We start from the raw sequence: 25,371 nt of genomic DNA, 5'->3' as shown, positions 1-25,371 counted from the left end.
AAGGCCATAGGTGAGAAAACTATTTTTAATTAAAAATAGTAAAAATGTAAAAAATGTATCGACAGGAGAGGCAACGACTGGAGACCATCCTGAACCTCTGTGCTGAATACAACAAAGGAGAGAGCACTGGGATTGACTCTTTGGGCTCAGGGAGGACAGGTTTTCCTGGGAGCTTTGTTGACAGTCCTGGGCGAAGACCGTCTGTGGAAAATGACCTTGCAAGGGCGTCGTCCTCAGCCACTCTCCGCTTGGCTCAGCGACAGAGAGAGAGCGACGAAGAGAACCTGAAAGAAGAGTGTAGTAGTACAGAGAGCACTCATCAGGAGGTGAGGACATCTCCTGCTGCCAGCACAGCATCAGCACTGCACAATGGAGAGCGACAGGTCAGATTATTTCCCAGCTAAGATGCTCTCTCTGCATGCTGCTGAGGCTCCAGCACGTACAAATGATGTACTTGACTTTGCTACATAGGTTATTCTTCTAGTGTGGTTAAGGGGCCTACAGGGATCTGTGAGAAAGTTGCAGGGACATCCTGAGCAAAGAACTAGTTTAATATGTTAACCACTGAGCAGCTAATATTATTACTACTGTTATGCAGAATAGTCTTATACATGATTGCATGTTATGTGAATGTCTTGCTTGTGTTCATCACAAAATTACAGTTTGTTACTTTCTGCTCCTTTCTTATTTCCTATCGTATATTGGCTTTGTGTGATGGAATAATTTAACTGGTCTGGTAGGTTAGGGGGGAATTCTGTGTGTGTGCAAATATATTTCTGTCCACTGCAGTACTATCAGGCTGATTTACCATTTTAAGTAACCTGACTGTTCCTCCTGCAGCATGAGGACTCTTCAGGTTCAGGCAGCGCAGGTCATTCAGAGGTCAGTTACCTGGAGGACGAGAGGGTTCGTGTTCTGGCTCGGATCGATGAGCTCAAAACCCGGCTAGCTGAGCTGGAACAACAGCTCCAGGAGTCCAAACAAGAGGTAGAGAAATCATCTTTGACCCAGCCAAGGCTGAATTTGTTAAAACTCCAGGATTTATTATGCTGAGAGAGACTTCCCACAGCAGCAGTAAAACACATAGAGCAGTCGTTGATCACAGTATCCCTTCAGGTTATGTCAGGATAGTCTGAAAGCTTCTCTGTGACACTGTGAACTTTTCAGTTGTTCACTCTTTCAGGCAGAGATGGAGCGTGCCTTGCTGCAGGGCGAGAGGCAGGCAGAGCTCGTCCAGATTGAGGCCGAGAAGGACATCATCACTCAGCTGCAGCACAAGCTGGATGAGCTGGAGAGCGCCATCCAGCGGGAGAAAGACAAGGTACACAGGGCAGTGATTTAACTGCATGAGGTAGATCAATCCAGCTATTTATTTTATTTATAAAAATCACATGTTAACTGCTTGGTTTTTTTTTTAAGACTCTTAATAGTCCTCCATGATGTGCTTTCCCTCCTGGTTCATCACAATCAGTGTTGCATAAATCAGTGTTTCTACCTGTACTGAACATCTTTATTTGGATGTGGAGACCTGCACACATTTATTTGATAGAAAAATCACACAATTTTTACGACTTATAAAGTGATAAGTCAAGGACTTGGTTCCCTGAGCATCCTCTCATTCTCTCTTATTTATTGGTTTGTTTCCTCTGCTGTTTTGCTCTTATAACTATCATCCAATGATCCCTAATCCTTCTCTGCTTCTTCAGCACTTACGGTATCTGAGACTTTATTAACGTTGCTCGCCTGTTTCTTCGCTGTCTATGTAACCAGCCCTTTAAGCGAAAACCTTGCCCTTCAAGAAAATCGGCTGTCTTTGGTTCTGCAGTGCACGGGCTCTGCAGTTGATTTTTCTTGGTGTTTCTGTAATGAAATCTACTCACATGTTTTCTGTTGTGGTTTAAGCTGGTCCATTGTCTGTCATACATCCCATTTTCTCAGAGAAAGGAATCAGTAAGAAGGCATGTTTTAAAAGCTTTGCACCTTCAGTGTTGTAATTTTGTTAAAAAAGTTAGTTTTAGAAGGTTTGAGGGGTCCACAGGTACAGTGATTCAACAGACAGTGATCCTAGCATGGCAGCATATGTTTCCTCTTGTTCCACTGTTTAACCCTTTTGAATACATTTGAAAAAAAAATTGATCATGAGAGAGAATACTGGGTACTTAGGGTGTTAGCTGGAAAATTAGAGGAGAATTACTACCTTGTTCTGTCAAGATGTTGGACAACATGGTATAAAATTGAATTGGCAGTGTCTCTTAGAATTGCTCCAACTTTCACCTGAAATTCCTATTAACTGAGCAAAAGAACTGACACTGCTCCTGCAAGTCTTGCAGGACCTTTTATTCACATCAAAATACAGATTGTACAAAATTGAAGTGGTGTCGCAGAGACTGGGGGAAGCCGAGTAACGGATCGGAGAGGTGGAGACTTTCAGTATGGAAGTGAATGAAACTTTAAACCAGATGAAGAGAACTCAACTCCAACTGCAATCAAAACTAAGGGCATTCCCGACGCAATAACATATGGATCTACGGCATAAAAGAAGGAGCCGAGGGCACCTCCGTGATTCGCTTCGTGGAGAACCTAATTCAGACACCGGCCCAAACGAACTTGGCATTGAATGTGCACACAGAGCACCCAAATCAGCTGATAATGGCCCACCGCGATCACGATTAATAGGTTCCTGAAATACACAACCAAGGAGTTGATTATCAGCGCGGCGTGGAAAAAAATGGTGGACGGGAATAGGGTGTTTTTCGACCATGACTACGCAACAGCTGTTATGGATAAAAGGAGGGAATATTTGCCGATCAAGAATGTACTGAACGAAAAGGGAATCAAGTTCTGCACACCGATGACAAAAATGCGTGTTTTTCTGGACTCGGGGATCAAGCCGGGGATGACCTACGGGCAAAAGTGGTTCCCAATCCCACCGAGACCCAAGGGCAGATCGGGGGCCCCGCTTCAGCTGGGAACAGGTGAAACGTCCACAGGGAATATCAACAAAGGATCCTGGACAAGCTCCGTGGATTTCAACCAGAGACCAAAACGAACGCAGAGAACTGTTAATCCACATCATCCCATCAAAGCACCAGTTTCCCACTTGATGACATTTCCATCTTTATTATTTGACGCTGAATAGAGACGGCAGGCTGAATTTTTCAGACCATCTGAATAACTTTCTTCACTCCGTTATCTCCTGTAAATGGTGTGTTTGTGGCAACACTTATGAATTCGAACACACACAAATAACGTTCTATTTCTAGTCTCCATGACAACAGTTGTTGTCATGAAAACTGAAATGTATGTTCTGTCAGTTATTGTCAGTTTTGATAATTTTTCTTTTACACGGATTAAGGAGAAGAATGAATAACAGAGACTTACCGAAACGTCGTCTCTTTTTCTTCAAACTCCACATTGGTGACCCCGACGATTGAAATATGTCTTTCTGATTCCTGAGAGACGTTTTGAACATGTTCATGTCCATCTAGTCGGCCCTTTTCCCCAATCCCGAGGTTTTACTCTCCTCCTGACCATGGTGGACAGGACCACACGGTGGCCTGAGGAAGTTCCCCTGTCGTCCACAATGTAATCAGAAGTTGCCCGGGCTTTCATCTATTCCTTTGGATCTGACATCTGATAGAGGCTCGCAGTTTACCTCTGAGTTGTGGCGCGCGGTAGCTGGGAGCTTGGGGGTCAAACTTCACTAGACAACTGCATACAACCCATAAGTCAACGAACTGTGCGAGCAGTTTCATCATACTATGAAGGCTGCTCTCCATGCATCTTTAGTTGACAGTAGCTGGGTGGACAGATTGCCATGGGTTTTGTTGGGCCTGCGCTCCGCCCCTAAGGAAGACCTGCACTCTTCCTCTGCTCACTTGGTTCTAGGTCAGTCTTTGAGGGCCCCAGGGGAGTTTGTTTCTAGTGTTCTGGGTTCGGGCCCTAGTTTCACAAGGAGGTCTGGGTTACAGAGCGAGGCCAGAGTTTTCTCACCTGTGGCGGCACACCACTGCCTTCCTCAATCATACATTCCCAAGGACCTTGTGTCGGCTAAATATGTATTTATCCGCCATGATGCACACCATTCTCCCCTGCAATCCCCATATGACGGTTGCGTACTAGAAGCGGGGCCTAATTATTTTCCGATTGAGATAGGGACTGGCCAGTTTCAGTGGATCGTTTGAAACCCGCTCACGTGCTCCAGGATGACGCAGTTGAGCTGGCCCTCCCAACCCTATTCCTGATGTTGGGCTTTTACCCTTACCTCTTCCTCCCTCACCTCCAAAGTCTATTAGGCATAGTCCTATGGGTAGAGAAGTTAGATTGCCTAACAGGTATACTTGAGGTTTTGCAGTGTACACTGTTTTGTTGTTTGTTTATTTTTCTGCTGGTTTATGCATGTTGTGGCTTGGGGTGTTATTTTATGTGTTCTGGTGGGAGCTGTGTGGCGACACTTTATGAATTAGAACAGGAACAAAAGGAACAAATTATATTCTGTCAAGAAACCCATCCAACAGATCAGGAACATGAAAGGATAAAGAAAATGGGTTTTAGACATACTTATTATTCATCCTTTAAAACAGGACACAAGACAGGCGTGGTGATTTTGATGCCATATAAGGCTTCATTTTGAACTCCAGTCCGAGATTAAAGACAGGAAGGGCAGATTTATTATGGTAAAGGCCAAGTTAGATGTATGCACCTCCAGGCAGCAACAAATCATTTTACAAGAAGATATTTGATTTAATAGCATTCCAATTTGCTGGAATCTCAATCTGTGCAGTTGACCTCAACATAATTTTGAATTCAAAGCTGGACACAACTAATCAAAAAAGGACAGTCACCCCCACTGAAAGATGGATTAAAAGAAGAATTCAAGATCTAGGTCGGATAGATGTTTGGAGGGATTTCCACCATCAAGATAGACAGTTCACTTTCTACTCAAACCGTCACAATGCATATTCAAGAATCGACTATATTTGTGCATAACTCAGAGAGGCACGTGCTAAAGGAATGTGTTATAATGATGGTAGTGTTCCTCCCACCATCCAAAAACATGCATGTCAGGTTAATTGGTGACTCTAAATTGTCCGTAGGAGTGAGTGTGAGCGTGCATGGTTGTTTGTCTCATTTGTCTCTATGTGGCCCTGTGATGGACTGGTGACCTGTCCAGGGTGTACCCTGCCTTTCGCCCGATGACTGCTGGGATAGGCTCCAGCCCACCCGCTACCTGACCGACGGATTGACGGTATAGAAAATGGATGGATGGATGATGGTAGTGTGAATCCAGTGATGCTGCAAGACGCACCAAAGCAGTCCTGCAGGGGAAAATTATATCAGAATCTGCATTCATCAAAAAAATGAAAACTCCTAAACCTGCAGAAACAGCTAACAGAACTGGAACAACAACATAGTAAGAGTAAAGGCCCACAATTACTCATATAGATGAGATCACTCAAACAAGAAATAGACAGGATTTACTGTGATAAAGTAGAGAAAAATCTCATGTTTACAAAACAGAGATACTATGAGGCAGGCTCCAAAGCATCCAAGCTGCGAGCCTGGAGTCTACAAAAACAGCAATCATAAAATACAGTTTACAAGATTAGAGCTCTCGCCACTATGTTTATGCATTTGGCAGATGCTTTTATCCAAAGCAACTTACGGCAGATGCTTTTATCCAAAGCAACTTACAGGTAGGCAGATAGGGTAAGGGGGTCTTGCCTAAGGACACCCTACTGGAGGTAGTGTCTTTCATGCAGGGGATTTGAATCCAGGTCACCCACACAGAAGGTGGCAATCATACCACTACACTATCCATAAGAGAAATAAAAAAAATAGAAATAGAAGAGTTCCTGTGCCAGTTGGACGTGCCCTGCCTGGGGAAATTGCAAAATGAAATATCAATAAAAGAAATATCAGCTGAAGAAATTTATAAGGCGATCTCCTCCTGGAAGTCCTCTAAGTCTCCAGGGACGGACATATTTTCGGGAGCATGGTATAAATCACTGAAGGAGCAGTTGATACCAATACTTCATAAAATCTTCAATTATACCCTGAGGGAGGGAGTCAGGACCCGAAGGAATGCGGATCTTATAGACCTATTAGTGTTTTAAACCAAGATCCACATTATTGAGCAAATCTTCATGGGAGCAAGCAAAAAAGCCACAACAAGAAGAGGTGATGGGCTTAATGCCTTGTTTATTTTAGTTAAGAAAAACAATGACCATATTGCTGTAATCAGTGGCGATCTACTCGCAACCCCATGGTTCTGTCATGTTTTGTTTTTATGAATGTGCGCAGGTGTGAGTAAAGTTATGTATGTATGAATATGTTTACAATTATTTGGACATGTGGGTGTAAGTGATTATATGCATGTATGTGTTCAGGTGCAGAGGCATGTGTGTGCATATCTATTTTTTTATCTTTCCTTTTTGTTGTTTCTCTTCTATCAATAAGGACATTGCATGCCTAGCATTTTAATTATTTTGTCACATCATATTGTAAATACTATGGTATTTATTGTGTTGATGCTGCCCATGTTTTGTACAAAAAACTAAAAAAAAATACAGATTTTTCAAGCTGTAATATGAAATCCACTTTAGTGTAAAAGCAGCCATCAGCAGCAAGGTTAGTATTTATTGTTGACTGATTCCTGAGCATGAAACTAAAGCAGCAGCCTGGAGAGACGAGCACCTCTGTATGTTAGCTGGATTTTATGGAGGAATGTTCTGTGGCCATTTGAAAGCAGTTTTCTCTCAGACTATTCAAGTTACAACTGTTTGTGATATATCAAATCATTCTGATTAATCATTGCCCACATCCTACAAAGTGAGTGGTTAATTTTTTGTTAATTGATGTCTAACAAGGTATTCAAGTTATATAATCTGAAGTATTAATGGTTCATATATATATATTCCAACTGAATAGTTGGGCGGCTGTAGCTCAGGAGGAAGAGCAGTCACCCACCAATCGGAAGGTCGGTGGTTCGACTCTGGCTTCCCCAGAATACACGTGCTGTGTGAGTGGGGTGAATGCAGCATGTAGTGAAGCGCTTTGAGTGGTCAGCTAGACTAGAAAAGCGCTATACAAGTACAAGTCCATTTACCATTTAATGTTCTCTTAGAAGAAAGTGTCAAGCCTGTCTGAGACTGTCTCTCCTGGCTACATTAAAGGTCATAGTTAAGTTTACCACCTGTGATGTGTGTCAACACATGTCAGTCTTATACTTGTCAGCATTTTATTTGTGTAGCGTAGATTTTGAGCAGTGTATTTCTCTCTTTCTTTCTCTCCTCTCCTCCATTCATCCTGTGTGTTGTGTTTATCTAGGAAAGGGCTAATGTTGAGGCTGAGCGCCGGGCCCTGCAGAGACTCCAGGAAGGCTATGCTGAGCTGAAGAACCAGCTTCATAACTGTCCCGAGTCCCTGCGGGAACAGTTGCAGGAACAGCTCAAAAGGGTGGGTCTTCAGTCATGTGGAAGCACCTACACCACCCCTCTTTCCCCGCCAACCAGGTGTAGCTTGCAGCCTTAACCGCCTCACCTGCAAAATTACCAGCTTTGTCCCCTCCAGCCTGCAGCAAACAGAATAACTTTTATTAATCAGAGAATGAAGCTCAATAGCTAAGCTCATATCTAGTGTTTTAGCAAAGCAGAGTAGCTCCCTGGCATTTTACGTCAGTCCTACTGTATTTCCATGAGAGCAGACATTGAAATTTAAATTCAGCAGGGGAAAATGTAGTAGCTAAGAATATGGACAAATCTATTATGAAATCTAAACCATTATGAATTGTGTGGTATTCTGGGTTAACATTGGAATTCAGAGTATTTATCCAATGTTTAAGTTATAGTTTAAGTGTTTTTTGTTTTATAAAAGAGAAGCTCTTAGTCCTCTTAGTCTGCTGTTGCAGGATTTTGGGGCTCTAGTGGCCTTTATTCAACAGTGGGTAGATGGGACAGGGTGCAATGAGACTTGGGAAAAGGCCCCAGGCCAGGTATCAAACCTGGGACCCCTACATTGAGGAGCTACAACCTTCATAAAAGGAACGCCTGCTCAACTAATTGAGTTACTCAGCACCCCTGTCATTGTTGTTTCTGTTGCAATGCGTTGTCTTCAGATGGCTAGAACAGCTCTGGTCTCTGGCCCTAACATTAAAAAAGATATAACTTCTGTTTGGCTTCTGTTTTAACACAAGTGCAGGATCAGTGGTAAAGATGATATTGAAAACATTACTAGAAATGGATATCAAGATGAAGATGATCAGAGAGGTGAGAAGTTTAGAGGGAGTCAAAGGCAATAGTGTGTATTCAATAGCTTCCTTTCAATGCTAACAAAGCTGTCGTCACCTGTTAGTAGTAAGCCAGAGTGTGCAGCAGCTTTGACTAAAGACAGTTTTACATTGGTTAGTGCAAAGATGCATGAGACTTTTAAATTCAAGGCCAATTTTTTTTTTGTTGCACTTTAATCTAACTGAGGTTTTTGTGTATTTGAGTGGCAGCAAAAAATTGGCTCGGGACTAGAGCTAGTGCCAGTTCGAAGTTGGTTTTGGCTGACTGACTGGATTGGTTTTCCACAGCCAGAGTCCCAACAGAGCCATGTCATTATGTCAGTGCCACCTATCATACTGCGGAATGACATGCTTTGTGCCAGTGATTTGATTCATTCACCACCATATATCCAAGGATTACCCTTGCTCAGATAAGGATAATTTATAATCGAGTTAATCTCATCATGTAGACCCACTGAGTGTGACTATAAACCGAGTTATCTCAGGAGTCTTAATCTGACTGCGAGTAACCCGATCCGGTCCAATTTTTAATCTAACTAAAGTGTTACATGAACTCAGTCTTATTGTAATTTAGCCATTATTCCAATTCTTTAGAGTGCCATGTAACCCCACTTTCTCACCCCCCTTCTGGTGTGAAGCTTGAAGTTGTCAGGAACTGAGCAGAACAGGATCAGGGGGGTGCTGTTACGTGAAATAAATCTGTGAAAAACCAACTAGTATAGATTTTTTGTTTCCAGCTGGAACCAGTCTTTTCAGTGCAAATACATTGTGACATACATTTTTATTTTTTTAAATATGATATTGATATTTGAACTTTGGCATTTCTTCTGTCTTTTTTAAGTGAAAATGATGGTGGAAAGAATGTAAATATGTTAAGTAAAAACATAATTTGCCTTGTGTACAGCAGCAGTTCTATTGCATAACAATAGCTTTCCTGCAGTGAAAGCATGTTCTTCATGGCTGCCTGTCCACTGGAAAGGTCTTTCAGTTTCATCAAAGTAAATTTGTTTTCATTTTGGTGGTAACAAGTGTTGTAATCAGAGAACAGATGGAATTCTCACCACACAGCAGCTCTGTGTAAATCATTTTATTTACTCTTATTAGGATGGAGAGTTGCTGGAAGCTGGAACTAAAAAGTTTGAGGACCTGGAGTTTCAGCAGCTGGAGAGAGAAAGCAGCCTGGAGGAGGAAAGAGAGACCATGAGCCAGCAGCTGCTCCAGGAGAGAGCAGAGTACCACAGCAGCGTGGCCAAAAGGAAGGTGAGGAGACATCGGAGTGACAGAACTCTCACAGGGTCTCTGTCAAAACGAGCCCTGATCTCTGGAAATATTTCACATTTATCTTCTTGGGCTGGGTCTGCCCCGTACAGAGATTGGACTTACACACAACTGAGTATAATTAGCCAGTTACCACTGTCCACGTCTTTGTTCTTGGAATGTGTCAAGCAATGTGTGTGAGTGTTGTTTTGGGCGTGTATCTCATGCAACAGACCTAATCTGACAAGATAAAGAAATTTCATCTATTCCTGTTATACCAGCCAGTTCTAACCAGTTCTATTATCTTATAGTTCTAAACCATAATTTCCTGTTCAGTGGAATCCTACAGAATATGAATACATGATGTCTTAGAACAAAACCAATTATAACAATATCATGGTATTTTATTTTAAGTTAATGTCAGAGACAGATGTATGAGTTTAGTCTGAACACACTACTGCCAGAGGACCCAAGTTTCAGTTTCCCTCAGTTTCACTTTCAGACCTCTGAAACAGCACACACAAACACTTCATAAGAAACTCTTGCTGTGGAACAGAGCCATATGAAATTAAATGTTGAGCCCACACACCAGGCAGAGAGATAGCAGCCGAGCCAGCTCAACCCCCCATTGGATGGTGTACCAGCAGATACTTAGCTTAATTTCTCACTGTTCACTAACGAAATTACAATATTAATACCAAAACAATGTAGCTATGGAGAGTAAGATAACTATTTGGAATGTTATAGATTTTTGTCATGTCTTATTCAGCCATGCCATATTCTTCCCCTCTACTTTTGATCAGACCGTACAATGCCCAATGACTTATTTTTAACTGTGGTGAATAAGGAATTCTCTCCGTGTTTGTAGGAGAAGGTCTCGGCTCTGGAGAAACAGGCCAACCAGCTTGGCCAGCAGGCGTCTCAAGAGTATGAGCGACTGGCCAAAGACAGGACGCTCATGCTGCAAATCCTCCAAAAGGTACAATGCCACTGAAATTATGTCTCATCCATAGTGGGATGGTTTTAGGGAAAAGTAGAGTTACAGAAAAATTGTTTTTATTAGTTCTAGATATTGAAATGAGCTCAATGCAGAGGATAAAAAAAAAGCTTTTATTATCCAGGAGAGGGAGCGACTGTCAGCCCTGGAGAAGAGATACCACACCCTGACTGGAGGAAAGAGCTTCCCCAAGTCTTCCACTGCAATGAGGGAGGTGTGTGAATTACTGAAATTGTTCATTTATACAGTGAAACAAACTCAAGTTCACTTCACTCATCTCACTCAGTCCTTCTGCTTCAAAATGCAGCGCGGCTTTGACTCCCAGCTGAATTTTCACCATGTCTGATCTTTCTGATGTGTTGGTGTGCAGACTTGGTGATGATTGTTTGGATTTGACTGACAAGATTAATGGCAGGAATTTATGTGTTTTTGACGATTACTTTTGAGAGCCTGCTAATCGTTACATCACTGACCAAAGAGTTCAACTTAGACATGGTGCTGAAGCTCCATCAGAGGGAAGGTGACCGACAAGACACTTGTAGGATGAATTCCCTTTCATTTTTGAAGAACTGAACTTCTATCTAGTGTTCTATCAATTTTCTGTAGGCATTAAAAACACTTATTCCTGAACTTTCAAAACAGGAAGCGCTTCATATCAGCGAGGCTGACCTGTTGTTTGAGGATGCCCTCTCCTCCCAGCACTCCCTCTGTGGAGCCTCTCCCTCCTACTTACATCCCTCCCCTCCCTGTCAGTTGTACCCTAGCAGCCCGACAGAGGTAACTGAACTACAGAACCCTGCATGGTGCCCGCAGCTCCTCCTATGTTTTTGTGTGCAACTCACCCCTAACTTCACCAGTCTCTGTGTAGGTCACACTGTGGTTCTAAATGCACCAGTGATGTACTATGCTGGTACTTTTGAGAGGTATTCACTTATGGAGAAATTTGTCTTTCTGAAAGTTGGTTGTTATAATCAACCAGAGGGCACAGATTTTCTATTTATCACTACATCACACGTCAGTTTGTGAGCCAGTGTGTCAGACACTTGTGATGCTCTGTGAGATGCACCGTGTTTGTTGGCTGGTGTGTTCTTGTTTGTCTGCTGTCACACATTGTGCACCTTTAAATGTGAGTTTGGTTGCCTGCTTGCAAAGAGGTTTTACTTCCTAAAAGCTCAGGGTATTGTGGTCTGGCGCTGTGTGTGTAAAAGTGAATGTGTGTGTCAAAGTACTCTGCCTGAGAGGAGAAACGCAGCGCTGTTCTCATAGCCTTTCATCCTGTCCGGATCTTGGCTCATCTTGGCTGGTGCTCAGGAGTACATGAAGCTGTCGGATGTCTATAAGATGTACAGCAGCGGTGACCAACATGAAAGCAGCAACTCGCACAGCCGCTCGTTTGCTGTAGATGCTGCGTTAGCTGGCATCTGTGAGGTACCACCACTGCCTGTCTGTTTCCTGAATTGTTTTGTCCTTCAGTCTCAGCCTTTTCCATTTTTCCATTTTGTCTAATGTTGCTCCCTCTGCTGGTCTGCTGCTAATCAAACTGACTGTATGGAGCTTTGCTCTTTGCTACACGAACCTTTGCTGTCAGTGTAGGGTTGAATCAATAAATGTATGTTTGGATTAAGGCTATCAGCAACTGGTATTTGACAAGGAATATGATAAAGACATCAGGATCAATTTGAAATATCATATTCTCAATGAAAGAAGTAATGTGGTAGTTAAATGTTAACTTGTCAGTCTGAAAGATAAGATGGTGGCTCCATGTATCAGTCTGACTCTAATGCGGGCTGTGTATGTTATGTTATAACCCAGTGTGTGTTTCCTTTCAGGCTTTACAAAAGGTCTAAAGCTTGTTTTATGATTGCCGCATCGCTCATGGCGTGACGTCAAAATTACACATTTCTGCCTGGCACGCGCCATGAAAAGGAGGCTCAGCGTGTAGTCGTGCACCAGTCGAAATTTGTAAAAACAGGCTCCGCGAGGAAGTGCATCTGTCCAGGCATCTGTACGACACTGCACTGAAACAGCATAAGCAAGAAAAACAGCAAACTGATCTGTTATTATTATTGCATCCTGAAAGGCAACAATAATTCCCAAGTGTGTCCATTGAAGCTCACTATTTCATAACAAACAAACAAAGAAAAGGTAACACAACACACAAGTCCTATAACAATCTTCTAAGTACTATATCAGACTATAATAGTGATAACACACGTATTCAAATTTCAACTTCTGCAGGCTCATCAGCTATTATGTACGTAGAGGTGAGAATGCTCAGGTATTTGGAGGTGAGATGGGCATCATCATGCCTATTGAAATTCTAACTTCTGCAGGCTCATTATCAGCTATTACGTAAGCAGAGGTGAGAATGCTGACCATTGATGACAGTGGTACTCCTCCTGGTCTTGAGGGGAGCATTGTTTTCTTCTCCGTTTTAGAGTAGTTTGCGGTAACCTTCACGAAGCAGCGCCACTTCTGTGACAGAGAATATTGCAACTACTGGCGCATCGACTCGCGCCACTATATATGGCCGGCACAACAACGTGACGGCATCGCACGAGCCATTGCGGCAACCATACTTGGGCCTTAAGTGTTCTTGTTGTTTCCCTCCTGCTGCTTGTCGTACTGATGTGTCTTTTTGCCCCTCTCTTCTTCTCATTTCCAAACCTACAAACCCCTCCTGCCTTTGTGTCTTTCCTCTGGGAAGGAGTATATGACAGTCGGCCAGTTAAATCAGATGTATGGAATGCCAAAAGTGGAGTCATCCCCTACCTCCCCGCTTCGTCAAACCCTGCAGCTTGAAGCAGTAGACCCCATCTTTTCCTGCGTCCCCTCTCCGCATGGCTCCTCCCTCTCTCTGTCTGTAGAGGTGTGTGTCCTTCCCTCCTTCTCTTGCCAGATGACCTGTCACAAAAACTCCAGTTTGTGATCAAAGACTTACCTGCCTGCTTTTTTTCTGTTGTTTGAATAATTCAGAAGCATGGTTCAGTAAAATTAGGAAATAAAGTCAAGATTCAAGAAATAACAAAAACATAAGTTGCTGCAGCAGAAGCATTTTGATAACTCTCCAGTCCTGTTAATCATTTTTAAACTGCTTATTTTCTGTTATGGGAACAGGGCAGTGTCCCAAAAAGTCATGTGGACTTTCAAATATCAGGGACATAGATGCCTAATCAGAATATAATACCTAATCCTAATCCTTTTTAGTTTGCCCTAAATATTTGCTGTCTATCCTATTTCAGCAGATAGTATAAACCAAAATCAAAAGACTGCTGACGAGCAAACGAGCAGTAACATAATGCATACAGAATGGGAACATCTTGGATTTCATTGGATAATGATTACAATGAATTGAATTCCAATTGGCTTGAATTGGACTATATTATTTAAGTGCCTTGAGATGACAATTGTTGTAATTTGGCGCTATATAAATAAAACTGAATTTAATTTATTTGAATCAGAGTTTGCAAAGTGAAGACAAAATACTCTAAATATTGATTTGTTTTTGCTTGTTTTCTACAGTCTGTCTGGAGCTGTTTCACCTCTAACTATCATTTGTTGTTACTGTTCCCACTGTGAGCAGCTCCTCCTCTTCTCTTATGAACTGTGCACTTTTAAGTGTGAATGTGTTTTTATAAACTGTGCCTGCTGAGAATTATGTAGCAGAGATGTGGGACACTGCTGCAGTCATTGCATTTAGCCATTTCATAATTATTGTAGTCGTGTTTAGATTGATCCCCCTTGTCCTGTCCAGCATTATGGAAGCAGAATTGTAATCTGAATACTGTTTATGCCAAACAGATTTGCTTTGCCAAGGGAAGCTTTATGAATGTAAAGCTCCCCTTGATGCCCATCAACAGCATATTTATTTATTTTTGTTATAATACTTAACATGTAATAGTGCCGAACCGAACCAGGGCACAGGGAAAGAAGAAGAGCAAAGAAGAAGAAGAAATAGAACAGCAATAGAAAGAAAAAACAGACAACCAGCTGCTACGCCTGTAAAAACAAAACAAAAGGCAATCCACAACCTCTGTGGGGAATCCAGACTTGGCGCCACCAGGAGCACCTGAAAGCAGCCAAGCAGAGAAGAAATAAACACACAAATAAACAAAAACATGCACAAGTAGCAGCAATCGCATACAACTGTGGATATAGATGACCTCAAACTACAGGATAACACATTAACCACTTAGCGAGCATGCTTCTGGGCTAATGAATGTGTGTGTGTGCATGAACATGCAATACACATGGCACAGGTCCTACATGATAACCATGAGTGTTTAAGTGTATAGGACCACAATCCACAGCCCCCCCCCCACCCCCACCCCACCCCCCCACCCAGACACGGGCCGTGCACCAGACCCGGGCCCCAAGAGCCCGAGCACCCCCAAATCCCCCGGCAGAGGCCCTACCCAATACCCAAGAGGGCCAGATGCCCCAGACAGCCAAGCACAGTGGGCCAGCGCATGCCCAGTGCCCCTGGCCAAGTGCCCCGGGAGTCAAGATGTGCCCACAGTTGGGTGAAGCCACGAGGCTAGAGGACAGCAAGTCCCAGACGCAGGTCCAGTCATCACCACATACACTTGCACATCACATACATACGCACATGTCCCCCCTCCCTCAACTCCGCTGGAGTGTGGCGCAGTAGGCACACCCGGGGGGCCAGCAGCCCCCCAGCCACCACAGACCCCCAACCAGCAGAACAACTCCTCCTCCTGGCCCCTCCCACCCAAGGCAGCAACCAGGCAACAGGGGTGTGGGAAGACCCCTCCCCTCGCCTCTCTGGCTCTTCAATATTTTCTAATATGTTTATGTTCATGTATTTAGCAGACACTTTTATCCAAAGCGACTTACAAATGAAGATATAATAAGCTATATAAAAAGCTAACAATAAACTACATAAAAGGAACCCACTAGTCCGACTCTGTCAGGGGTGACAGAGTGGAGGCATAGAAGGAAGTGCAGAAAGATAAAGTGAAAAGATAGAGGGGGTAGGTAAATACAAGGTAAGTGCTAGGATAGGAGATGCTCTCTGAAGAGCTGGGTTTTCAAGAGTTTCTTGAAGATAGACAGGGGTCTTAGGCGTGGTGTAGGCACTGCTAGACGACAATCCTGGGACGAACGGAGGGACCGAGTTCTGACATAAGCCTTTGCAAGAGCATTCAAGTAGATGGGAGCCATTCCATTAAGCACTTTGTAGGCTAACATCAGTGACTTGAATTTGATGCGGGCGGCTAAGGGTTGCCAGTGGAGTTCAATGAACAGATGGGTGACGTGTGTTCTTTTAGGCTGATCGAAGACCAGACGCGCCGCCGCGTTCTGGACCATCTGTAGAGGTTTCATAGTACAGGCTGGAAGACCGGTTAGGAGAGCATTGTAGTCGTCAAGGTGGGAGATGACCATGGCCTGCACCAGGAGTTGGGTGGCATGTTGGGTGAGGTATGGTCTGATCTTTCTTATGTTTAGTAATGCAAAGTGGCATGAACGAGCAACCAAGGTAACGTGATCTTTGAAGGTTAGTTGGTCATCAATCATGACACCCAAGTTTCTAGCAACCTTTGATGGAGCAAGAGATAGGGATTCAGTTTGGATGCCGATGCTGTGGTGTATGGTTGGTTTGGCTGGGAAGACAAGCAGTTCAGTTTTTGGGAGGTGAAGTTGGAGGTGATGGGCTTTCATCCATGTTGATATGTCAGAGAGACAGTCTGAGATTCGTGCTGAGACCGTGTAGTCGTCAGGTGGGAATGACAGATAGAGCTGGGTATCATCAGCATAACATTGGTATGAGAAGCCATGTGATCGGATGATCTGTCCTAGTGAGTTGGTGTATATGGCAAAGAGAAGAGGTCCCAGTACTGAACCTTGGGGGACCCCTGTGGCGAGGTGGTGCGCTGCAGAAGTGTGACCAAGCCAGGATACTTTGAAAGACTGACCAGTGAGGTATGATTCAAACCAGGAGTGTGCTCTCCCTGTGATGCCCATGCTAGAGAGTATGGACAAAAGGATACTGTGGTTGACAGTGTCAAATGCAGCTGATAAGTCGAGCAGGATAAGTACAGAGGACTTAGATGTCGCTCTGGCTTCTTTTAAGGCTTCTGTCAAAGCCAACAGAGCCGTTTCGGTGGAGTGTCCACTTCTAAACCCAGATTGGTTTGTTGTTATTGTTATGTGAGAGGTAATCGGTGACCTGCTTAAAAACTGCCATTTCAATGATTTTAGACAGAAACGGGAGGAGAGAGACCGGACCGGAGGGAAGGTTTCTTGAGCAGCGGTGTAACCTGAGCTTGCGTGAATGTGGTAGGAAATGTGAGCGATTAAATAGTGAGCGATTAAAATTGAGGGGCAGGCAATCTTGTAGAACTAGGAGCGCGGCCCTCTGGGCAGCCTACATTCCCAAAGAGCCCCGCCCACCAGATAACACTCAGTGCTACCACCCCACAAGACCTAATGTGTGTGTGTGTGTGTGTGTATGTCTGATAAGTACTAATGTCTAAGGTGTAATTAAAACAGGGGCGGGGAACTGCAGAGTGCAGCAAAGGGGACCACCTACATGGCCCCATCCACTACACCCCACCGAACACACACGCCCCCAAAACCCTAAGTGTGTGAGTGTATACTGTGTACAGGAGCCAGAAGGGAGAGGGGTATGGGGATATAAACCGGGGGAGCTTCTCTCCCCCGGAGTGGGCAGCCAGAGACTGGCTGCAATAGGCACCCCTGTTTCCTGGGACCTGGAGGGCCTGATCTCCACCAGGTCCAGGGCCTGCAGCGGCCATATTCGGGGAGCTACTGTGCACCCAGAAGACACCCACCCACCCCACCCCAGAGGAGCCCCGACAAATAAAGAAAAGAAAAGAAAAAAAAACAAAACAAACAAACAAACCATGTGGTCACACCAGTCTGCCCCTCGGTAGGGTAGGGGAAAAGCACCGCCCTACCCCACCGCACGCCTAACACACACCCCCCCCCCCAAACAAAAAAAAAAAACAGCCTGTGGACACATCAGAGATACCAGAGCAATCAGCCTGACACCAGGACCCGCACCAACCCACCCGCACCGTCGCATGCCCTGGGCAACCCAGACCCTCCCAGGCACAGGCAGGGCACCCCCCCAGGGCGCAAGGCAGTGCCCAATCACCAGGGCACCAGCACTCTGGACCCATGCCAGAGCGGCCCAGCCACCTAGCCCAGAGCCTGGTCAGATCTTACATTTAACAAATGGAAGATTTGTTAAATGTATAACTGGATAGTGTAGTGGTCATATCCTGACACTCCTGCATGAAAGGTACTACCTCCAGTAGGATTCCGTAGACAAGACTACCTGCCTACCTGGGATATGAGTTTAAGTCGCTTTGGATAAAAAGTGTCTGATAAATGCATAAAAAACAAACAAACAAAAAAAGATATATACTTTTCACATTCCACATAACCCACATTCACACTTTTGATCTTTTTTGTGCATTACTGCTGCTGTTTCCTGGATTTACAATCAACACTTAATGAAGTGGCCTCTTATCTTTTTGCTTTTACTGTTTCCATGCTCTATATTACTGTCTCTTGCTCCTACTGTCATTGTATTTGCCCTCTACAGAACTGGAAATCCTCTTTCACTTGCTTACATTGTAGACAAGCTCTGTATTGCTCTATTTAGATTTTTGTATTTACTGTTGAAGCCCATGGCTGATTTCTAAATCTTATCTTTCAACACTATATCATGATTCTAATCAGTTTCCAGTCATAATTATTCATCATCTCATAATGTGATTGTGGCAGAAGTGAATTTGAATACATCAGTTTTATCTCCATCGAGGGAACTTAAAGTAATGGAAAAAAAAGATTATAGTTAATACCTATATTATAATCACTTTAGCAAAATGAGTGAATTGATGGAACATGAAACAAATTATATTCCTTAGTTTTAAACTCGGTTTTAAACAGCAGGTTAGTTTAAGACATAAAAAAGAGAATTTGAAGTTCATCTTTAAAACTGCGTCATTGCAGCAGCAACTTCAACCACAGAAGAGATATAGAAGTTGGAGGCTAAAAAGCATAATGCAGCGACAAAAGTAATGTGTTAAACAGTTAGGAATCATTTTCAAAGTAAATTTTTGAGGGTATATGAAACAAACAGTTCTCCCTCTGCTGTCTTTGAATGCTTTCTAATTTCCTTTGTCTTCTCATTTTCCTTCCCATTCTCTCCCTTCATTTCCACCTTTTCCTTTGTTCTTTCTGTCTGCTGCTCCTCTTTGTGCTCTCCAGCACCAGTCTGAGACCAACAAGCCTCACCTTCCCAAGCTAGATTTAGAGCAATGGTACCAGGAGCTGATGGCTGGCCCTAGTCAGGTCTATCCTCCCCCTCTGCCAGCCAAGTCACTGTCAGGCCGCAGACCTGTGCTGCAGGTAGAGGCTCTTTTCTTTTCTTCGCTGTGTGCTGTCATTATTCTGCCAGTCTTTAACCTGCCGCTGACTCACTTTTTAGGGAAAAATGAGTGTGCTTGTAAGTGTATATATAAAGATATATCATAAGTGGTCCCAGTAGAATGCCTGTGTAGAAATCCTCTGTTAGCTCTCCTATAGCCGCAAGTAGCCACGTAACAGCACCTATGAGCTAAAAGAGCTATAGTACACGTTCGTTAATTAATTCGTCTTAAAGTATTGGTGAAATAACAACACATAATGCCTTATTTAGAGGCTGCATCGTCTACGCCCCGTTCACTGCGTTATATGGATCGCGAGTTATCTAAATATCTTCCAAAGGATGCCAACTTTCGCCAAACTGTTCTCGGTGAGTAAATAGATAAAAGTAGATAAACGTATTTCATGCCAGACATAAGGTCTAGGTTTAAAAGGCAGGATTAATGAATTCCCTGTACCTGAAGAAGCGAAACAGCCCCAGAGCATGACTGACATGCTTCACAGTAGACAAGGTGTTCTTTTCTTTATAGGTTCATTCTTCCTCCTCCAAACATATCGTTGATCCATAGGCCCAAAGAGTTCCAATTTTGTCTCGTCGCGCCAAAGAACAGTATCCCAAAACCTTTGTGGTTTGTCCACGTGGTTTTTGGCATTCTGGAGTTGACTCTTCTTGGGCTTTGGAGTCAGCAGGGGGGGGGCTTCAGGTACAAGACAGCAGTCGCCGACAGCATCCTCTTTCTGCTGCACCCAGGTAGCGTTTCCCCTGTGCCTTTAGCTTTAAGCTTGCGAATTATGCTTCCAATTGTGTCCTATGCTACATAGTGCTTATGAAGAGAAATTACCTCCTCTCTTGACTTTTTCGACCATTCCGACCATTCCCTGGACTTCACAATGTTGAAAAGACACCATTAACTGTCTAAAGCGAAGCTGAGTATCATAGTCCTTTTAAATCTGTTTAATTGTTTCTCATTATGGTTCTGTTCACATCTACAGGTGTTTTTAACACCTGATTGAAAACATCTGATTGAAACCTCTAATCTTTATATATTTATATAATATTTGTCAGTCAGGAAATCACAAAAAGGACATTTGTTTGTGTATTAGAAAAAAATTGTATTGTTGTAATTTTAGTTGCATTTAGCTAATTTAAAAGTCTTTGTAAGATTTCATCATAAACAAGATGAAGAAAAATGTTAAATTTCCTAAAACCATTTACAGTAATGGGGGTTGAATAATTTTGATCACAACTGTACATATATATATATGTAATGATGATATGAATGACACACTTTATTATTCAAGATTCAAAGTTTTATTGTCATATGCACAGTAGAAACATGTTTCCTTGTACAATGAAAAACTTGCTTTGCTGTCTGCAAGAATGCCAGTCAAAGTACTGGTAGTAAAAATAGTATATACAAGAAAAATAAACAAAAGAAAAATAAGAAATGTGTATATATATTGAATAGTGCAAATCAAATGTAAACAGATTGTTGGTAGTGCAAATGTAGACATGTAGTAATTCACAATTGATTAGCTGTTATGGAGTCTGATGGCAGTGGGAAAAAAAAGAGTTCTTGAGCCTGGTGGTCCTGCATTTCACTCTTCTGTACCTCCAGCCTGAGGGGAGAAGGGGGGAGAAGTGGGTGGGGTCTTTGATGATGGAAGCAGCTCTCCTGTGGACTGTGGTTGTAGATGCTCTACAGAGAGGGGAGGGAAGTCCTGATGATCCTCTCAGCTGCCTTTACCACTCTCTGCAGGCGTTTGTGCTCCATGACAGTGGCACTGCTGTACTACACAGTGATGCAGCTGGTCAAGATGCTCTCAACAACACAGTCATATGGTTGAATGATGAGAGCTTCAGTGAAAGAAATAGACACAGTAAAAAAACATTAAATGGGTGGTCCTTCTCCCATGATGTGTTTGTTCACAGAATTGCTCTGACTTTGTTTGTTTTTTTCAATCAAACCCAAATGAAATCCAGTTCAGACACACTTCTCTGTCACTTTTAAAGCAAACGGGATGATTCTACATCAATATAAAAAAAAATTTGGGGGATTTTTTTGTTTTTTTTCTGCTTCTATAATTTGTTTGAAACGACTGATAAATTTGAGTTCACTTTAGCTATCAGTCAACTCTGAACAGAAAACCTGTTAAAAGCTTTAGACTCAGTGTTTTAACTCCAAGTAAGAGTAAACGGTGTCATTTGAAGAGATTTTGCAGGTTACAGCTGTATGTTGCAGATTTTTTATTTGAGTATTTTTGTTTGTTTTGTGTAAAAACAAGGAGCTCATTATACTTCTGGTCTCCAAAGTGTTTTGTGGAGACCAAATGATGTCCCCAATTTTCTAGTCAAAAGGTGGTTTTAGGTTTGGTGTTAGAATTGGGTTGTGGTTAGGTTTAGGGGAAGGGTGTTAGGTATTCAGCTGTAATGCTTGGGGTTGGGGATAAGGGGCTAGAGAATGCATAATGCCAATAGTGAATCAACACAAAGATAGAAAAACTGTTTGTGTGTAACTGTGCCTAACTAAATTCTAAATCATGTGAAGACATCACATGATTTAGAATTTCAAATCTTTCATGAAAGAAAGTACCATATTTTTCGGGCTATAAAGTGCACCAGGTTGTAAGCCGCAATATCAATGATTGACTGCTAACGGGACTATTTTCATACATAAAGCGCATCGGGTTATAAGGCGCATGAAATGAAACAAAACTTTATTCAACTCACTTGTTGTACTACGTGACTGATAGTGTTGAGTTTGAAATCCGCTTAGAAAGCATGTCTCTTAACAGGAGCAATTTTTGGAGCAGCGGGTATAGAAGATGAATGAATGAATGAATGCACACACCTTAATGTTGAAGCACAGATCGTATTACTCCACATGGCTCATGGCTACGGTGGCCGTAATGCTCAATCCATCAAGCAGTGCAGCTTCGTAGCTTACCAACACCTTGCTAAAACATTTTGACAGATTTTTGAGTGCCTTGTACTGTATAAAATCGGTTCTAGGTCAGAAAGCACAACCAGAATTAATTCATACATTAGGTGCACCGCATTTTAAGCGCGCACTGTCGATTTTTGAGAAAATTAAAGGATTTTAAGTGCGTCTTATGGTCCGAAAAATACGGTACTGATTCAGCCTTGATTTAACGTCATTAGCATGTGCTTGTCTTGTGGATTTCAGTTATAGTTCTAACATGATTTTAAAGTCCTCCATCACATGTGTTTGTGATCTAACTTGTATTGTCATTGCATCTAATTATTCATTATTTATGTCTTTGTTGTTCTCTGTATGTTCCTGCCTCAGGTGTTCCGCTCTAAACTGGACAGTGATCCCAACCTTTCACACCATCAGTCTAAATCAGACTCTGTGTCGCCTCTGCAGCATGGAGCAGCAACACTGGGACGCAACACAAGCTCCAAGGTACACCACCAGGTCAATTTCAGCAGTGATGAGGTTGTCAACCTTTTAAGAATGAAATCTTCAAATATTTTGTCTGACCCAGCAGAGCCCCCTGTTGGCAGTCAGCAGCACTGGGAGTCTGCCCAGGAACCTGGCTGCAACCCTTCAAGATATAGAGACCAAGAGACAACTCGCTCTTCAGCAGAAAGGTAACTGTACTGGGGTGCTGTTATATCTTAGAACTCCAGTTCGACTGAATAGAATAATTTGGGGGCATTTTGAAATACAACAGGACTTCTTATCACCAGGCCAGAGTGAGATGAAAAAAAAAATGTAGGTACTTTTGTCTGATCAAAACTGTACAACAGAGTCATTGCAGTGATTCAATAAACACAGATATTGTTTAACATGTTCTGGAAATTCCTAACCCCTGTGTCAGCATTTCTATTGAATTGGATCTAAATAAAGCACCAAATGAGTCTCCTGGGGACGTCTGGATCAACCCAACAGCAGGAAACACAGATTTCACAAAGAAAGAAGGGACGTTGCTACTATGATCAGAACATTTTACATGGATCCTGAAGTTGTCAGACAGAAGAAGGAAATTAACAAAAATGTCAATATAAAATTGATTAAATGCTTGAAAAATCTCTTCATTTTGTAGGAAATTCTGTATTCTTAAGTTCAAATGTTTATAGCAAATGGATAAAGACAGAAAAAATAGTTTGTGATGCTTAAAACTGGAGGAAGCGTTCCTTTGATTTTGAGCTTAATTCATAGATATTCATTGAACAAAATAAGGGTTGTGTACTTGAAAGATGGGTGGAAACAGAAAAAAGAAACACATTTTGATTAGAAATGCAGTGAAATGATCAACCACAAATTGTATTTGTGTGTACACAGATGGCATCAGTGTGTTTAAAAGGGCAGCTCTTCTTCTGCCTTAGTGCTGTGTGACTAAGTGGATCAGAGAAAAGCAGTCTGTGCCTTACATGTTGCTCAGCTGGAAGCCACCCACGGGTGCTGGGTTTGGAAAGCAGAGCTGGTCGAATTTGTCTGCGTCTGCAGTTCAGGATTTCTCACATCTGTCCGTCTGTTTCCGTCTGTGGCTTGTCTCTTCCTGCACTACTGTACTTAATGAGTCCCAGACCTGCAGACAGAACACCAATGAAGGAGGCTCAGCAGGTAGATGGTTCAACATGTCCAGGAGGGGATGCTCTCTGACTACTTCTTCATTTTGTACAGTGGAATCCATCCATCTGCTGTCTCTTTAAAAATCACAGGCAGTGTCTGAAATGAACTGTTGCTCCTCCAAACAAAGTCGTTAAGAATAATCTTGCGTAGACAGTGTTAGTCAATATAAACATATATATGCACTTATTTAATTTAATTTCAGTACCTTTATGGTAGCATGTTGGTTGTAAACCATCCAGACGAGATAGAAATAGAGATTTAGATAGCAAGCTTTGCATAGAGATTCCGGCAGCCAATCAGCAATCACCAAAGGAACTTGAAAAAATAAAAAAAAGTCTCATCCAAAACCCTATCCAGTCTGACAGGTTACTTCTGTTGATTTATCCATCAATGGTAACATTTACCAGAATCTAATACTTGAGTGCTGTTCATTTCAGACCCTGTCTTCACCCAACCTTCACCCCTCTCCTCCCTCTCTGGTGTGTCATTAACTCTTCTCCCCCACTATTTCTTTTCATCTTTTCTTTGTCTCTAATATTGAATCCTTTTTCTTCTTCCATCAATCGTTTATGAACCTGTTACTGCTGGAGAATAAATCTTGCATGTTCAGAATTAAGTGAGCTCCCGCTTTGGAGCTGAGCTCCTCCCAGATGTATCTGCCCATTGTCAGCTGCAAGGCAGCATAGATTTGAAATGTGAGAAGTTGGATAGATATTGAAATTTTTCTTCAACTTTGTGGGAGTAAATATGTTTTTGCAGTTTCCTTGGGCTTCTAATATTGAGCACGTACCATGTGTGGTGCATGGTTATGGTCTCATAGGTTGTGGGTTTGTGCTGGTTCACATGTAGTAAGTCTTCAGTCTTTGATGCTTTAGTGATCTCCACATCTAGCCTGTTGTTTTGGGTGGGAGACAATCAGACCTGCTAATTTGTGTATGGCATTGCTTGCAGAATGAGAGTTCACTTATTGTTCCATCATCCACTTGAGATCCAAACCAGAACAAATCCACTGATCAGATCTCGTCCTCCTCCTGACAGGTCAGCAGGTGATCGAAGAGCAGCGCCGTCGTCTGGCAGAGCTCAAACAGCGAGCAGCCGCCGAGGCCCAGTGCCAGTGGGAGGCGCTCCATGGCTCTCAGACCCTCCTCATGACTTCGTCCTCCTCATTGCTCTCCTACTCCCCTGTCATGGCTTATAGCCCAATGTTGTGCCACAGCTTTGTCGGCTCCCCTCCACTGGTTCACCACTCCATCCTGCACCACCAGCCTCTGTCTGTAGGAGAGCAGCCCTACGACACCCTGAGCCTGGAGAGCTCAGACAGCATGGACACCAGCGTGTCTACTGGAAATAACTCAGCCTGCTCACCTGACAACCTGTTCGGGTGTGTACAACAGAGGAGCAGACACAAACACACAAGGTTCTGATGAGGGCTCAAATCAAGTAAATTACACTGGTTGAATGTGAATTTGACTTGAATGGCTACAATTGTATCCCAGAATCGATCTTCACTACTCAGATTATCTGAGAAGAATGTTGGGAATATTAATGTATCAGGAGCCAAAAATGTCCAAATCCATTTAATGTATGAAGTATTAGAATAAGATATACACAATTAAAAGAGACACACATACAGTTTATCATCAGATTTGCCATGAGTTTAAAGCATTTATCAACAGGTCAGCTGATTTGAAGGCCATCTGTTACTGTGACCAGGTTGTGTGCTCTGTGGAGCACTCATGTTTAAATGCATCCTACAGCTCTCAGGAGTGATAAAACAAAAGTTTAGAGGGGTTAGGGATAGGATGTATGGT

At 42.8% G+C, this 25,371-nt stretch overlaps 1 protein-coding gene across 2 annotated transcripts in view; it reads left to right on the top strand.

Moving 5' to 3' along the window:
- The window catches only part of phldb1b (pleckstrin homology-like domain, family B, member 1b), a 94,473-nt gene that overhangs the window by 59,803 nt on the left and 9,299 nt on the right, over positions 1 to 25,371 (top strand). Inside the window, exons 7-20 of one of the 2 annotated variants that reach the window (XM_072393109.1) lie at positions 66 to 383; positions 841 to 987; positions 1,184 to 1,321; positions 7,330 to 7,458; positions 9,392 to 9,547; positions 10,413 to 10,523; positions 10,666 to 10,755; positions 11,184 to 11,318; positions 11,853 to 11,969; positions 13,249 to 13,410; positions 18,804 to 18,944; positions 22,271 to 22,387; positions 22,473 to 22,575; positions 24,599 to 24,941. In XM_072393109.1, the coding sequence (XP_072249210.1) occupies positions 66 to 383; positions 841 to 987; positions 1,184 to 1,321; positions 7,330 to 7,458; positions 9,392 to 9,547; positions 10,413 to 10,523; positions 10,666 to 10,755; positions 11,184 to 11,318; positions 11,853 to 11,969; positions 13,249 to 13,410; positions 18,804 to 18,944; positions 22,271 to 22,387; positions 22,473 to 22,575; positions 24,599 to 24,941 (2,207 nt within the window). The remainder of the gene's footprint in view (positions 1 to 65; positions 384 to 840; positions 988 to 1,183; positions 1,322 to 7,329; positions 7,459 to 9,391; positions 9,548 to 10,412; positions 10,524 to 10,665; positions 10,756 to 11,183; positions 11,319 to 11,852; positions 11,970 to 13,248; positions 13,411 to 18,803; positions 18,945 to 22,270; positions 22,388 to 22,472; positions 22,576 to 24,598; positions 24,942 to 25,371) is intronic. The other variant, XM_072393110.1, reaches the window with a different exon arrangement.

Source organism: Leuresthes tenuis, unplaced genomic scaffold (genome assembly GCF_036924035.1).
Source record: "Leuresthes tenuis unplaced genomic scaffold, fLeuTen1.0.hap1 SCAF_9, whole genome shotgun sequence".
In the NCBI taxonomy this organism is placed as follows: domain Eukaryota; kingdom Metazoa; phylum Chordata; class Actinopteri; order Atheriniformes; family Atherinopsidae; genus Leuresthes; species Leuresthes tenuis.
The sequence above is the reverse complement of the archived record's forward strand: the minus strand, read 5'-3'. Positions and strand labels throughout refer to the sequence as shown.